General features: G+C 41.6%; 2 protein-coding genes across 2 annotated transcripts; both read right to left on the reverse strand.

The window, feature by feature from the left end:
• Positions 1-6,122: 6,122 nt before the first annotated feature.
• On the reverse strand, positions 6,123-6,730 carry LOC307151404 (histone H2B). The gene has a single exon (XM_079859407.1). The coding sequence runs from the start codon at positions 6,569-6,571 to the stop codon at positions 6,197-6,199; it is 375 nt and encodes a 124-aa protein (XP_079715533.1). The 5' UTR covers positions 6,572-6,730; the 3' UTR covers positions 6,123-6,196.
• A 571-nt stretch (positions 6,731-7,301) lies between these two features.
• Positions 7,302-7,701, reverse strand: LOC307151412 (histone H4). The gene has a single exon (XM_079859415.1). It carries the CDS (start codon positions 7,665-7,667, stop codon positions 7,356-7,358), a length of 312 nt encoding a protein of 103 aa, XP_079715541.1. The 5' UTR covers positions 7,668-7,701; the 3' UTR covers positions 7,302-7,355.
• Between the last annotated feature and the right edge of the window lie 9,534 nt (positions 7,702-17,235).

A 17,235-nucleotide genomic window follows, 5' to 3' on the forward strand; every position in this document is an offset into this window, starting at 1 on the left:
AGTCAAAAGAAGAATTGCTGTTACACAGAACACTACTGCTGACCCATCTCGAGCAGTTGGTTCTCAGAGTCAACTGGGCCAAAAGCATTCTTCTCCCCAGCCAGAAAATTTCCTTTCTGGGGATAGAACTGGACTCCAACTGTATGGTGGCGCGCCTGACGTGAGAACGCGCGGCAGTGATACAGCGCCTGGCAGCGACATTCACTGTGGGGAAAAATCTCCCCCTCAGAGTGTTCCAGAGGATGATGGGTCTCATGGCCTCAGCCTCGTCAGTACTACAGTTGGGTTTGATGAATATGCGCCCTTTTCAACTATGGTTGAGACGGCGAGTACCAGTGCGAGCATGGACCTCAGGTCTGCTCCGTCTCATGGTGAATCAGACATGCGTTTCCGCCCTGAAACCGTGGACGAGATCCGGCTGGTACCAGTCAGGCGTGAACCTGGGCATCGCTTCACGAATCAAAGTGGTCTCGACAGATGCGTCCAACACGGGTTGGGGCGCCCTATACGAAGGGAGACCTTCTATGGGCCTGTGGTCAAACGCAGAAAAGCATCTCCACATAAACTGTCTAGAGATGAAAGCGGTCGAGAATGCCCTTCAGTTCTTCCTCCCTGCAATGAGGAACCACCACGTTCTAGTCAGAACAGACAACATGTCAGTGGTGTCTTACATAAATCGCCAGGGCGGCCTTAAATCCCGGAGCCTCTTTGCAATAGCAAAGCGCCTCCTCATATGGAGCCAGCACAATCTGCGCTCGCTGAGAGCGGCGCACGTGCCGGGCGTCCTGAACGTGGGCCCAGATATGCTATCCAGGGCAAAGCTCTCCCCAGGAGAGTGGTCCCTGCACCCCCTCACGGTGCGAAATATCTGGGACGTTTTCGGCAGAGCAGAGGTAGACCTGTTCGCGTCGCAAGCCAACGCTCACTGCCCAATGTTCTTCTCGAAAGAGATGGACGCGCTGGCCCAAAACTGGCCCAGACGCCCGCTGTATGCTTTTCCCCCGGTCGCTCTGTTACCACAGGTAATCAAACGACTCAGGGAGAGCAAATGCTCGATACTTCTCATAGCTCCGCTATGGGAAAATCAAGTCTGGTTCCCAGAACTGGTAGAACTAGAGAGCGCGGCTCCATGGCCGATTCCGCTGAGGAAAGACCTGTTGTCTCAGGCCCAGGGAGCGATTTGGCACCCATACCCCGAGCTGTGGGCTCTGCATGTGTGGGCGATCAACTACCACCACTGCACCTCCCAGAGGGAGTGCTGAACACGATCACAGAGGCAAGAGCTCCGTCTACTAGACGGCTTTACAACTCTAAATGGTCAGTGTTTGCTGAGTGGTGCTCAGCTCATGATTTAAACCCGCTAAAAGGGGAGGTAACGGTGGTTCTTTCTTTCCTACAAGAGCTGTTGGACAGCGGGAGAACCCCTTCCACGCTCAAAGTGTACGCGGCGGCTATAGCAGCGTTCACAAACCCTGCAAATGGCCAGTCGTTAGGAAAGAACGACCTCATAATTCGTTTCCTAAGGGGTGATAGGAGGATGAATCCTCCTCGGCCACCCTCGGTTCCGGTTTGGGACCTTTCTACGGTCCTCGAGGCCATAAAGGGCGAACCGTTTGAACCACTGCACACGGTAGATAAAATACCTATTGTTTAAAATACCTATCGGTTAAAACCGCTTTTCTGCTGGCGCTAGCCTCAGTAAAACGGGTGGGCGACCTGCACGCGCTTTCAGTAAGCGCTACGTGCCTGGAATTTGGGCCTAATGACTCTAAGGTCATCCTCAAACCAAGACACGGTTATGTCCCTAAACTGCTTACGACTCCCTTCAGAGTGCAAGTTATCTCCCTCTCGGCCCTCCCTATGTCTGATAGTGAGGCAGGGGTTAACCTTCTCTGCCCGGTGAGGGCATTAAGGATTTATGTGGAGCGCTCCGCCGCTTTCAGGCAATCGGAGCAGCTTTTCGTTCCATTCGGTGGCCGCATTAAAGGGCTAGCCATCTCGAAACAGACCCTGTCCAGATGGATAGTGGACGCTATTGCGTCAGCTTATGCATCCAAAGGTCTAAACTGCCCTTTGGGGGTGAGGGCCCACTCGACTAGGGGCATGGCCTCGTCGTGGGCATGGTCAAGTGGGGTTTCTATCCATGACATTTGTATGGCAGCAGGCTGGGCCTCGCTGTCTACATTTGTAAGGTTTTATAACCTGGAAGTACCCGCATTACAGGCCAGACTGCTCTCAGTCTGATAATGCTATATTAACGTTGTCTACCCAACTCGGTTTGACTAGACTGTTGATATACTGCAAGTCCTGTGGCCTACGCAGTTTAAGGTGGTCCTACTGCCTTAACTGTATGGATACACGTTAATGCACCTATCTCATAACACAGAGTCGTCCCGCCCTGTTATGCCGCTGTGATTGCTTCACTTTACATGAGCCCCGGGCACTGCCCTTGGGACATAAGTGTTTGAAATTCAGCACGCACGGCGTTTTACATAGGGTTCCCGTAGCGTAAGCTAAACTTACGCAACACGAGAGTACTCTCGTAAGAGAACGACACTCGGTTACTAACGTAACCTCGGTTCTCTCTAGAGAGGGAACGAGTGTTGCGTAGCCTGCCGTGCTTGTGCTGCACTTTGGTTTTCGCTTCTAGTCGACTGAAATCACTTGTGCAACCTGTGCAGTGGGGTTGTATAGGCGAAGCCACACCCTGTTCTGGCGGGCTATGACGACAGCGCGGGAAGGCTTCCCATTGGCGCTGGAGTCATGCCAAGACGCACTGATAGGTTGCAGCAGTTGCCGCAGAGCAGCCAATAGGCGCGCGAGCTGTCTCGCCTATGTCTGCCTGCTGCAGCAAATGCGTTTTACATTCTAAAAATTAAAGGATAATTTTTTGCTTCAGTATTCTCGAGAAAAGGAGTTTTCCCGTAGCGTAAGCTAAACTTACGCAACACTCGTTCCCTCTCTAGAGAGAACCGAGGTTACGTTAGTAACCGAGTGTCCTTTTAAGGACATAATGAAATTAAGATAATGTCTGTAGGCCTACTATGTTATGATTGCACTGTACAATTAAATACAATAGTTGCTGACTCTGTGATCTGAACACTTTACCTCAGAGCATCCGTTAACTGAATGAATTGAGAATATGACCTGAAAATCCGATAACATCAGCAATTTTCATTCAAGCAGATGATTTCTGTATATTAATGTAAAATTAAATGTATATTGCAGCACAGGGTGAAGTCATTTACGATGATTTGAGACAAATATAATGTAAATGTAATATAAAAACGATATAAATGGCGCTCTGTGTTGCGGTAATTTCTGTGTCTGGGTGCCGCGGACAGAGCCGAATGGCACCGCCGGTGTGTGGACACTCATAGAGAATAATGTGTTCGAATTTTAAAGACGTGGCACTGCGCTTCTCGTCCGGTGTGTGACCCCCTTTAAGGTGCTGTTTTCTTTGAAGCCGAAGAACTCCATACTGTGGCGAGCTTACTTTTTTCGGGTGTGGACAGAGTGTTTCAGAGTGTAGCTGCGCGGGCACGGGTGTGCACTGCGCCGTCTTCTTATTTGATAGGTGTCCGCGGGTGCAATACTGCCACCTGAGAGGTCAACCAGGTACTGGCGCTGGAGTATTTACGTGTCATGTTATCATAAGAGTCCTATTCATTTTTACCATTGTGGTTATCGCCAATACCGGTATATTGTCACACTCTAAATTAACACGATGTCGATATTTCCTGCTTTGAATATCACGATTATCGTTAAACACCGGTATATTGCGACACCCCTAATGTGAACGCAGCGCAAACACAGTAGCAATAATGCAATGAAAAGGATATGCGTCGATCGTCAGATGGCCACAGGAGAGCGGAAAACAGGAGAAAAACGACTTCGGGTGTTGAAGGTGTAGTCTGCTGTAAAACTCAGGCTGTAAATGGCTTGTTTCTACAGCGAAGGCTTGCAGAGGAGTCAGAGACGTAAAGTGTGTCGCTGAAGGAGATAAATCTGCTATAATGGCGAATTCGGGCTCTAATATAGTCTTATCCACGCCTAGCCATATCTCTGGCATACACCTCAGTGGGTCAGATTTGCGCTATAGGTACTAGAGCCCATTCGACTAGAGGCATGGCTTCGTCATGGGTTATTCAGGTCATTTGTGCGGCAGCCGGCTAGTCCTCTCCTTCCACATTATGAGGTTCTATAACATGGAGGTACCTTCCCTGCAAACGAAGGTCCTTTCGGTATGATTAAGACCCGACGGTGTCTGGTCTTATCTACGTGTTATGTCACTGTTCATAAGCACATTATCCATTATTATTATAAAACCCGCCTTTGGCCAGTTCTGATATCCCTTATACTTAATAGACCCGACGGTGTCCGGTCTTATTGGTATATTATGTTGGGTATGAGTTTACTGACATTATATATATTATTAGACCCGACGTTGTCCGGTCTTTTCCAATATATATACTTTGGGTTCTGGCTTGTTTCTGTGAGCTCAGGAGTCCTGAGCTGCAGTAAGCAACCAGTTACCTATAGTGCAGCGTTTTACATGGCTTCCCCACTGGGTATAGCTACGCAATACAAAGTTACCGTTCTCGAAAGGGAACGTACTTGGTTACTATCGTAACCTCGGTTCCCTGAGAGTAACGGAACGAGTATTGCGTAGCCGGCCGCACTATAGTAACATGGCAAGTTTGTCGCTTCAGTCGATTTGAACCTGCTATAATGGCGAATTCAGGCTCTAATATAGTCTTAGCCACGCCCATTTTGACGTGTGCGCCAATGAGCTAGCAGCGCGCCGACACATGTCAGAGACCGCCAATTTGGGCGTGGCTAAAACTATATTAGAGCCCGAATTAGCCATTATAGCAGATTTATCTCCTTCAGCGACACACTTCACGTCGCAGTTGCCGCAGCACAGCATATGAGTGAGCAAGACACTGTGCTAGCTGTGCAGCTGCAAATGCATTTTACATTTTAGGCTTCAGTATTATCGAGGAAAAGGAGTTTCCCCACTGCGTATAGCTACGCAATACTCCGAGGTTACGATAGTAACCGAGTACGATTTCTCTCAACATGAGGACAGGAGAGCTATCAGTCAATAGATTGGAAAACAAATAACTTGCGTTAAGTGCTTGAAAGAGGAACTCTGATTGTTACGGCTTTCCATTAAGAATGAGTGAGTGAGCAAGTAACGTGTGCAAACATAGTCCATGCATAAAGATGTTGATGCAAACATTGTTTATCTTTATTTTGTTCCAATGAATAAGCATAGCCTCTTATCCATTTCCTATGGCTTCTCATTTCTTCATGGTCATAATTGGGCACAACAGCAACCTCAGAATTTACATATTAAGCAATGACCATAACTTATAGAGCAATCCTTTGCATTAAAAAAGATATAAGAATCAGAAGTAATTGATTTTTGCTATGATATTCACAGTTTATTTTCTTGCACTGTACATGTATTGTGGATTTTTCTGTCCAGTCCACATAATAAACTCTTAAAGCAAATTAAACATTTTGCATCAATCAAACGGTTGTTACAACTTCTAATTAAATTATCTTCAACCAACAAACAACATTGATTTAGATGAACTTAAATTGTAGCATAAACACAAATAAATTGATATGATAGCTTATATTAATTTGTTGTTTCAACTAGGTTAAACAATTCACTTAAAGAGTGGTGGCCCTCTTAACTATTTTAGTTCAAATAAACAGCTAGAGCTCATACTATATAACTTATTTTAGCATGTCAATTCAATGAACAATAAGATATTGTCACTGGCATTAGCACAGTCATTGCTCATATATAAATAATTACTCGTTCAGTGTTGTATCTCAAGTTATTATTCAATAATAACTGAAGTATCTCTATTCGTGATGAAAAATTATGTTTTAGCAGTGTTTATTTTCTGGAAACAAATGCTCTATAAATTTGTAAAGGAGCAAGGAAAACAAAGATGAAACCTTACTTTCATTTTTTTTTTTTTTTTTTTTAATTAATGACAGACTGAAAGATGGATTAGGTTTATGAAACGTGCTCAGCCTCAATGTCCTCAAAGCTTAGACAGTGTTGTTAGTGTGAATATTAAGATTCATCGAAATTATTAGAATTAAATCTCTTTATCTGAGAAGATGGGTGGCTCTTAAAAGAGCCTTTGGGTTAGTTGAAGTCAGGCACGTCTCACTTCGAGCTGGTGTATTTGGTGACGGCCTTTGTGCCCTCGGACACGGCGTGTTTGGCCAGCTCTCCGGGCAGCAGCAGACGCACGGCGGTCTGGATCTCTCTAGAAGTGATGGTGGAGCGCTTGTTGTAGTGCGCGAGGCGAGACGACTCACCGGCGATGCGCTCGAAGATGTCGTTGACGAAGGAGTTCATGATGCCCATCGCCTTGGAGGAGATGCCGGTGTCAGGATGAACCTGCTTCAGGACTTTGTACACATAGATAGCGTAACTCTCCTTCCTTGACTTTCTGCGCTTCTTTCCTCCCTTACCGGCGGTCTTGGTGACGGCCTTCTTTGAGCCCTTCTTGGGCGCGGACTTTGCTGGTTCAGGCATGATGATACGAGATCAGAAGACTGACAAAGTTATGTTTCCTCTTGTGTGATGCAGAGGTATTTATTCACTGCCCTATGCTAATTTTCAAAGCGATACGGGATTTCTCTGATTGTCTGTTTTCATAGGCCAAACCCATAAACTCGTACTTCATTGGACAACTCAAAGCATCACGAGGGCCAATCACAGGCGGATAAATAATAGTCCCGCCCACAACTCCCCAAGATTCCCCGTTGTTTCGTTTCCCGCTCTTTTATTATTGTTTTTCTATTTTTTATTTTTTAAATAAGCGATTCCAATATTTTGCATCACCGAGTAATTTTAAAACCCCTTAAAAATCCATTGAGGGAGTTTGGGAAAGAGAAACTGGGGTCATGTGGGTGGTCATGAAACTATTGTTGAAATGTTTAAATGACAGAAAAGGGCAAATATAAGCTCATTTGACAGTTTGTGTAACATTTTCTACATCCTCACTTCTGCTAACTGTACGTTAATATTATTTTGATCTAATCGCTTTTTTGTTAATTTCGTAAAAGAAAATTCGTTAAAGTGATTAGCATGTGAAACACAAACAAATGTTTCAACTTTTAGGTGCCATCTGTTGATACTGTCTCGATTTATTACTGTGAAACGTTATTTGGTGGAGTTGATTCTGGATTCAGATAAAGATAAAATGTTATACTTGACTCTGATTGACTTAAGTCAAAACATTGCCTCTTTATGTGGCAGAGTGTGTGGCTCTTAAAAGAGCCGTTGGGTTTGTGTGGTTTCTCCTGGTTTCAGGCGTTTATCCGCCGAAGCCGTACAGGGTGCGTCCCTGTCTCTTCAGCGCGTACACAACATCCATGGCGGTGACGGTCTTTCTCTTGGCGTGCTCGGTGTAGGTGACGGCATCGCGGATCACGTTCTCCAGGAACACCTTCAACACTCCGCGGGTCTCCTCGTAGATCAGACCGGAGATGCGCTTGACGCCGCCGCGGCGAGCCAGACGACGAATGGCGGGTTTGGTGATTCCCTGGATGTTATCGCGCAAAACTTTACGGTGACGCTTAGCGCCTCCTTTCCCGAGTCCTTTACCGCCTTTGCCTCTACCAGACATGTTTCACTTTGACTACTTTCCGTCGATCAATGAAAGACAATAAAGAGATGCTCTATGCGTTACAAGGAAGCCTTATACATTCGCTTACAGGACCTGACAGAAACCATGCAGCGCCGTGTCACATGACACACCCCGCCCTCAAAATATAGCTAGGGCATGTGATTTAATCCCAACCCTGACCTTTGTTTCGTATAAAAAATTGTGAAATGTATTTCACAAAGATCATATATTTTACAGTAGTAACTGGTTTATAATGAAAAGTGATTTTCAACAAACTCACCAAAGTGAATGAAGACGCCATATCACAATATTAAAAGTAAAATGAATAAATACAGAGTGGCACATCTGTTATATCTTCTGTGTATGCCTGTTTGTGTTTGTACATGTATCATTTAAGTATTATTTTCCTTAAACACAAACAATGACAAACAAGACAGAGACAAAATTACTGTATTAAAACTGCTATGCTAAAATGCAGGATCATGTTTGAGATACTCTTTCACAACTTTACTGACTGCATACATTTGGACTCTTAATCAGTACTGGAAAATAATCAGCAAAACATCATTTCATGTCACTTTTTATATCATCTTATGATATAAAAAGACTTGAGTAAAACATAGTCAAATGAGTTTTTCTTTATTTTGATTTTCTTATATTTGATAGCCTATATTTTGATAGATTTCATGAGTTGTATCTCCCATGATGCTCTATTAAGGTAAAAAGTATGACATGTCTAAGGTCCTGTTTTCTCCTGGAATTAATATATGTTTCGGTCGTTCGGATCACATGGCCGACGCTAAATACATGTGTAAAGCTTGTCCACTTTCCACCACTTCCAGAGGTAGAAAACGCATTTGACCGAATTGCTTTCCCAGTGTAAACGCTCATGTGGTCGAATGTGTTCGAACAGCCACAAAAGACCATCTACTCTCCGCCTACTGACCTAATGCGTAGACATTATGAGAAGTGCTCTAGCCAAATGGGATTTAAACTTTATCGGCTGGAGACCCAAGTTTGGTTTGAAGATGGAAAATCACCATTCCTGATTTCTAACACACGTTCTTGCGGCTGTCAGAGCAGAAACTAAAGCTTTCTGTATGTTTTCCCTCCGTACAAAGCCCATACCCTCCCATAACGTTGTTAATGTTCAATTAATGACGATTGTTATTGGCAGCTTATTGCTTATTTTACTGAATAATATACTACTTTCCGCAAAGTCTGAATGTCCAGCACCATGAAACACAGAACATTTGCTCAGAAATAATTCCTTTTGCCATTAATTGTTATAATCCAGTGAGATGTTTGTAAAACAGCCGGTATGATCTGATCTCACTATCATCAAGTCTGTGATTACATGAAGAAACTGACTAAATCCAGAAGAACTGAATTCAGCTCAAGTAATTGCATGGATTTCATGCTATAGTTGCTGTTGATATTTAATGTTGTCTTTATATATTTCCGTCTTAAAGCATGACTTTTCAAATATTAGGAAATGATGGGCACTAGTTCTCGAACTTTGGAGTTTTCTCTGAAAGCCTATCTCCTTATTTCCCTCCAGCTCACACTACATCTCAACCAAAAGCCTAAATCAACCACACCATGTGTTACAGGACAGAAAACGTCCAAAACACATGGCCAGCAAACTACAGCCAAGGTTTTTTATATAATTTATTTGCCATTTTCTAATGAAGGAACTCCCAATAATCAGACACATGAAATTGGCCGTGAAAAGGATACTTCCGTGTTCAGGGGCCCCGTGGAAGAGCTTATTTTCCTCAAAATGGATGAGGACAACGGGGAAATGGCTCTCCGAAATCTCACGGAACAGTTGAAAGATTTCAAAGAGCCCTTTACATTTCCTTTTCATTTAGAGAAGACATATAGTCTTTTTTAATAAGCATGCAATGAAACAATGGGACTGAAAAGTAAACTGTTATTTTCAAGAGTGTTAAGTTGATAAATGTCCTATTTATTATTAGGGCCCAAGCCCTGAAAGGGCGAAGGCCCTATTGTTTTCGGTAGGATTATTTATTATTATTATTATTATTATTATTATTATTATTATTTTTCTGTCAACCTTTCGGGCACTTTTGAGACCCTTAACGTGCTCGAAAACTCTTGAAACTTTGCACACGGGTCAGAACCCGCGGCCATCAGGGCCGGGCTGAAGCTGGTACCCGGGCGTGGCAGGGGGGCTCGACAGCGCCCCCTTGAACGGGGTCCGAAAACTTGGTCCATAAATCAGACACGCTTGCATGTAATAATATGAAACTCGGTACACATATAGATCTCATCGGGCCGAACAACTTTCGTACTTTTACTTTTTACGCCAGCCCAACAGGAAGTCGGCTATTATGGGTTGTTTTGAAACGCATGCTGTGGAATTTAATGTACTCCTCCTAGAGAATTCATCCAATCGCCTCCAAACTCGGTCAGCATGAAGTCAAGACATTGAGGATGCTAAATTGCGGACAGATTTTTGATATCTCGAACGGTTTGGCCGTGGCAAGGAAACGAATTTATGGCGAATAAGGGACACAGGAAGTGTGTTATAACTTCAGCATACATTATCTGATCTTGATGAAACTTCAGCAGTGTGTTCGTTGTGAGAGGCCGAACACAAGGATGTGACTATTGTGAGTCAAAGTTATAGCGCCACCAACTGGCAGCAGGAAGTGTGTCACTTTCAAAATGCTTTGAAATCACTCTCTTATTTTTACCCGATTTGCTTCAAACTTTATGTGTATAATGTAGACACACGGCAGATGTAGACCTGTGAAAGGATTATTGATATCTTAGATACTGTTGCCATGGCAACGCATCAAACTTTAATATTCTTTTTTGATGCTTTTGAGACTCTTAACATACTTGAAATTGCATGAAACTCGACAGACACATCACACTTATTATCCAGTAGACATGGGCAAAGTTTCAGAAACGGGCGTGGTGAGGGGCTCAGTAGCGCCACCTTTAGTCAAAAATGGGGGCTTAGTTTTACCTAGAATCACAAAACTTGGTATGTATATTGTTCTTATCGAGCCGGACAACTTTCTAATTTACACTTATTAGCTCAAAGCAACAGAAAGTCAGATATTTTGGTTTGAATGTGATTTTTTGGAGAATTTTCTCTCTCTCTCTGTCTCTGAGTGTGTGAGGGGTGGGGGTGATTTGTCAGTTGAGTGAGATTTACTTTTTCATTTGTTTTTCAAGGTTTCTGGGGCTTTTGGGTCCCTAAACGTGCTCGAAAACTCTTGAAACTTTGCACACAGGTCAGAACCCGCGGCCATCAGGGCGGGGCTGAATCTGGTAGCCGGGCGTGGCAGGGGGGCTCAACAGCGCCCCCTTGAACGGGGTTCTAAAACTTGGTCCATATATCAAACACGCTTGCATGAATTCATTTGAAACTCGGTACACATATAGATCTCATCGGGCCGAACTACTTTCGTGCTCTAAGTTTTACGCCAGCCCAACAGGAAGTCGGCTATTTAGGGTTGTTTGGAAACGCTTGCTGTGGAATTTAATGTACTCCTCCAAGGAAATACATCGATTCGCCTCCAAACTCAGTCAGCGTGAAGTCAAGACATTGAGGATGCTAAATTGCGGACGGATTTTTGATATCTCGAACGGTTTGGCCGTGGCGAGGAAACGAATTAATGGCGAGAAAAGAGAAACACGAAGTGTTATAACTAATGCATACATTAACTGATCTTTATGAAACTTCAGCAGTTTGTTCATGGTAAGAGGCCGATCAGATGGATGTAACTATTGTGTGTCAAAGTTAAAGCGCCACCAACTGGCAGCAGGAAATGTGTCACTTTCAAAATGCTTTTGACAAAAGTGTGGGGGGGGGTCGTTTTACCTACAGTAGCACAACTCAGTACGTATGTTGATCTCATCGACCCGGACAACTTTCTAATTTAAAGTCATTAGCTCCGACCATCAGGAAGTCAGATATTTTGGTTTGAATGTGGATTTTTTGCAAAATCAGCCTCCAAAAGGCACTAAAAGCCTCAAATCTTCTAAAAATGTAATTTTATACCATTTATTTCTATATAAAAGTATACAAATATCACAACTAAACCCATTTTATTCTGTTTTTAAAAAGAATTTTATTCTAATTTTATTCTAAATTTTAAAACAGTAAAGTAAAAAAAAAATTCAAGTCATACATAGGGCTATACTGCCCTCTTGTGTCCAAAAGGACATCAAAATAATATATAAAACTTTTTACCAGCTAGGCCAATAATGTATTTAAATATACATTTATTAGGTATGTGTCTGAGGATATTTTCCCACCGGTTAATCGACGTGTGTGACACGAGCGGGTGCTTTTAAAACGCTAATATAAAAGTGAAAGAAAAATACGGACGTCCGCACGGACATTTATAATGGTGCACACACAAATCACACACACGTTGGAAAGAATTATGCTTTTAAACAACACTAAACCGCCATTAGATGTCGCCAAGTGACCGTCTTAATGAGCGAGTCATTGATTAATTCGTTCAAACGATTCGAAATCCATAAACATATACAGATCCATAAACATGGATCCATAAACATCCAATCCATAAACATAAACAGATGTTTATGGATTGATCATTCAATCTTTGAGTCAACCAATTCGTTCAAAATGCTGAATCATTCAGTTATGAGAAAACACGTTCCTGTGAGATGCGTTCTTCTGTGATCTTTGTTTAACTATTTTCGCTGCTGAAACAGAACAAAAACAGTCAATATTGCATCTAAAATGTAAATGACTTCATTTTAACTGTTAATATCCTGTTGTATGAAATCAATGTCACAGTTTCAATGGTGATTGTATTCAGGAAAAGTTAGGTACGGAGAGCGAGCGATTTCAACGAAATCAGAACTAAACCCATTTTATTCTTTTATTATTATTATTATTCAATTTAAGAATTATGTTTGAGTTTAAAAAAAGCCAGAATGTTTTAGTCCAAAAAATAAATAAATCATGCCATGGATTGCTTGAAATTAATTTTTTTTATTATATTTATTTTTTTCGTTTTGGCTTTGTTTATAGTTTATTTTTTATTCTTGTTCCGTTCGGAATATCATTACATTTAAAGGATTTGTTGTGGAATATTTTGAGTGTATCATAAAATCAGAATATTCTCTCGATTTAGTGATCCCCTACTTATTATTTTATTTTATTTTTTTCTTTGTTCTAATCAGGTCAGGCAAGTAAAATTATCTGTCTTGTCCCTTAAATTTATTTATATATATATATATATATATATATATGTATGTGTGTGTGTGTGTATATATATATATATATATATATATATATATATATATATATATATATGCATGTGTGTGTGTGTGTGTGTGTATATATATATATAAATATAAATATAGCTGCGAGCAGCGATGGAGGGCCAAAGCCGGCGGTACCGCCACCCTGGCACCAGGATTGCGGTGCCACCGGCTTGGGCCCGTAATCGCTGCTCGCAGCTATATTTATTATTATTATTATTATTATTATTATTATTATTATTATTATTATTATTATATAGCCTATTGCAATTGTACTTATTTACTCCTGGAGCAGAGGCCATCGACAACAATTCTCCAGCGGGCACGGTCTTGGGCTGTCTTTTTTATTTGAGTCCAGGTGATACCACTCCTCTTCAGCTCTGTCTCTGTGTCTCACCTCCAGCTGTTCTTGGACTGTCCTCTCTTTCTTCTTCCTTGAGGGTTCCAAATGAGGGACTGGCATGTCACATTACTCATTGATTTGCGTAATGTGTGTCCAATCCAGCCCCACTTTCTCCTCCCTATCTACTGGGTGATGGCTTTCTTGATTGGCTCTTTGCCAGAGCTCCTCATTGTTGGGACGGTCAGGCCACCAGATCTTGAATATGCGCCTTAGGCATCCATTGGTGAAAGTCTGGATCTTCTGCAGTGTGCGCTTGGTCATTCTCCATGTCTCCGACCCATATAGGAGAACAGACTTCACGTTGGAGTTGAAAATCCTCATTTTGGTTGCTTCTCCTATTACAATTGAACTTGTGTATAATTCTGTCAGGACAGGCTAGCATGGATAAGAGCAGAGAGCATGAATGAATGCAGATATCATTAATTCAAGAATTTAAAGTACAACATGATTCGAGAATTTATTCTGATTCAGGGGGAATCAGAATGCCATACAGACTGGACGAATTGAGGAGCTGGGGATGGAGGAAATAATTAGCTCCTGAGAAACGCGATAGCTGCTGATAATACTGAAGGAGCTTATATATGTATACAGTGATAGGTGTCGTATTCCTATAGGTAGACGTGGATAAGCTGAGAGTCACTGGTGAGAGCTTGACTAACGTGACCTACCAGAACTGACTTAATTTTTTGTTCTATTATTGTTTGTTGAAATGTCTTGGAAACATTACAATAAGGTTTAATTTGTTTACATTAGTTAATGCATTAAAAATAAATGAATTAACAATGCACAATATATTTTATTAGCCTTTGTTAATGAAAATGTTTCATGTTAGTTCAGTGTATTAATGTTAACACATAAACATTTTGATCTTAAAATGTATTAGTAAATGTTGAGATTAACTAAGATTAATAAATGTTGTAGAAGTATTGCTCATTGTTAGTTCATGTTTCTTCATATTCACCCAACATTTTAATTATGTCATCATTTACTCACCCTCAAGTTGTTCTGACTAAACATGTATGAATTTCTTTCTTCTGTTGAACACAAAACAAGATATTTATAATAATGTTGGTAACCAAACAGTTGCTGGTCCCATTGACTTCCATAGTATTAAAAAAGTCAATGGGACCATAAACAGTTTGGTAATATTTTTATTTCAAATATATATGTGTGTGTGTGTGTGTGTGTGTGTAATGAAGAAAATCATACAGATTTAGTCAAAAACTACTTGAGGGTGAGTAAATGTAAATAATAATTAAAGCTGCAAGCAGCGATAAAAAGGGCCCTCGCACGCGTGCCACCGCCACCCGGCGCCTTTAGGAAAACAGAGCACGGTGGGCAGTATGTAAATATAGGAGGACTATGTTAAAGTCATTTGTATTTACCACACTTCCTGCTACCAGTATGTGGTGCTATTACTATAACCGAATATGAGCACGGTCATGTGTTCAGGACAGGACTCTTATCAAACAAGTGAAGTTAGGGGCAGATTGGACATTGTATGCCTGCATTGTATGAGTTACTGCATGCTGTTTGTGGTTGCCTAGCAACATCGGAACTGCAAGCAATATTGACAGAGAACTTATCTGATGATGCATATATCACCAAAAGGCTGAAATTGGGTGTGCACATCTACATTTGTCAGGCCGCCGAGGGCACACCCTTTGACGAAAACTCAAGATCTTCGCAATTTAACGTCGCAAAGGCCTTAAGATTACACTCACCAAATTTGAAGAGGATCAGATCAAAACTGTAGGAGGAGTTCGTTAAAGTACAACATCAGGAAATGGCAAAAACTGCCCAAAATCTGAGAAGTAGTTCAAAATAGCTGACATCCTGTTGTGTTTAGGGCTATGCTCCAAGAGACTTTTTTGTAGGTATTGGGTCATTACATGTATGTACCAAATTTCATACCTGTGCGTGAAACCAGGGGCCGGGGCAAAATGTAGGGGCAATAACTGAGCCATTTTGCCCCACACAATTCTGAAACCCATATCACACGTACATTTTCACCACTTCTGAAGCGTGTGTGCAAAGTTTCATGAGTTTTCGAGCATGTTTAGGCCCTCTAAAAAGCGTTTCACTTTGGAGAAGAAGAAGAAGAAGAAGAAGAGGAAGAAGAAGAAGAAGAAGAAGCTGCAAGCAGCGATGAAAAGGGCCCTCGCACCCGTGCCGCCGCCACCCGGCGCCTTTAGGAAAACAGAGCACGGTGGGCAGTATGTAAATTGTTGAGTGAACATGCAATTTATTATTTTATAATGCCTCATATATATAGGCTTATATATGATATAACCACAATTGTAACTTAAGAGAGAGTTAATTGTAAGAGAGAGTGTTTATTGAGAAAAACACTGCAACTTGTATTGTAAAAGTTTTTGTTATGAATCTGGTTTATTAAGAAAAACACTGCAACTTGTATTGTAAAAGTTTTTATTGTGATAATGCATGAAAGAAATGACTATACTATATTCGATGTTTAAGCATTTAATCAAATGAAAGAATAAACTACAGTAGGTAGTAATAACACTAAGTAGTAGAAAGCATGTATCTTAGCAAAGTAGAAATGGCAAGCAATACCCGTTTGATGAGGAGCATGAGGCGCAGGAGAAAGGCAGAGGGTCCAGAGCAGCAAGCAAAGGAGAACAAAGGAAAGAGCTTTATATATGGAGTTTAGAAGGGGGTTTCCAGAACGGAGAACAGTTCAAGACTTCGGATTGGACAGATTGTCTGTAAAGGACTGAATCTGTGTGGAGGGCGTGTGGACTATAAAAAGTATTGTAAGGAATGTCAAAGTCAGACGCTGATTCACCAAGGACGGCCTCTCCGGTGTTAGATGCCTTGCCATTGCGCCTCATGAAGATGAAAGCTTGTAAATTAATTGGTTTTGATTTACTTTTATTTTTATTTTATATATTAGTACCGTTTATGTAAACTAGTTAACCTGTATTTAATAAAAAATACATATAATTGAAATGAAGAAGCTCGCCTGCCTTAAGTCTCTGTTTTACAAAATATTGAGCTGAACTAAACCACGGAGCAGTCTTTCGACTGAATTGTAAGTATGGATATTGATATACTTATTGTTTAGAACGAATTCGACTGACTTTACCTAACCTGAGAATAAACAAAATAAGGTAGAAGGTGTCTATATTTAAGACCCAAACAAGGGGTTAAATTAAGCACCACAAAACAAAATATAGGAGGACTATGTCAAAGTAATTTGTATTTGCCACACTTCCTTCTACCAGCAGGTGGCGCTATTGCTATAACCAAATATGAGCATGGTCATGTGTTCAGAACAGGACTCTTATCAAACATGTGAAGTTTGGGGCAGATTGGAAATTGTATGCCTGAGTTACTGCAGGCTGTCTGTGGTTGCCTAGCAACATCGGAACTGCAAGCAATATTGACAGAACTTATCTGATCATGTCACCAAAAGGCTGAAATTGGGTGTACGTTTGTCAGGCCACCGAGGACACACCCTTCAACGAAAACGCAAGATCTTCGCAATTTTACGTCGCAAAGGCCTTAAGATTACACTCACCAAATTTGAAGAGGATCAGATCAAAACTGTAGGAGGAGTTTGTTAAAGTACAAAGTCTGGAAAAGGCAAAAACTGCACAAAATCTGAGAGGAAGTTCAAAATAGCTGACTTCCTGTTGTGTTTAGGGCTATGCTCCAAGAGACTTTTTTGTAGGTATTGGGTCATTACATGTATGTACCAAATGTCATACCTATACGTGAAACGTAGAGCCGGGGCAAAATGTGGGGGCAATAATTTACAGAATTTGCCCCACCCAATTTTGAAAACCATATCACACGTAAATTTTCACCACTTCTGAAGCGTGTGCAAAGTTTCATGTTTTTTAGAGCATGTTAAGGCCC

The sequence above is a fragment of the Squalius cephalus genome (genome assembly GCF_949319135.1).
Source record: "Squalius cephalus genome assembly, chromosome: 23".
NCBI classification, from domain to species: domain Eukaryota; kingdom Metazoa; phylum Chordata; class Actinopteri; order Cypriniformes; family Leuciscidae; genus Squalius; species Squalius cephalus.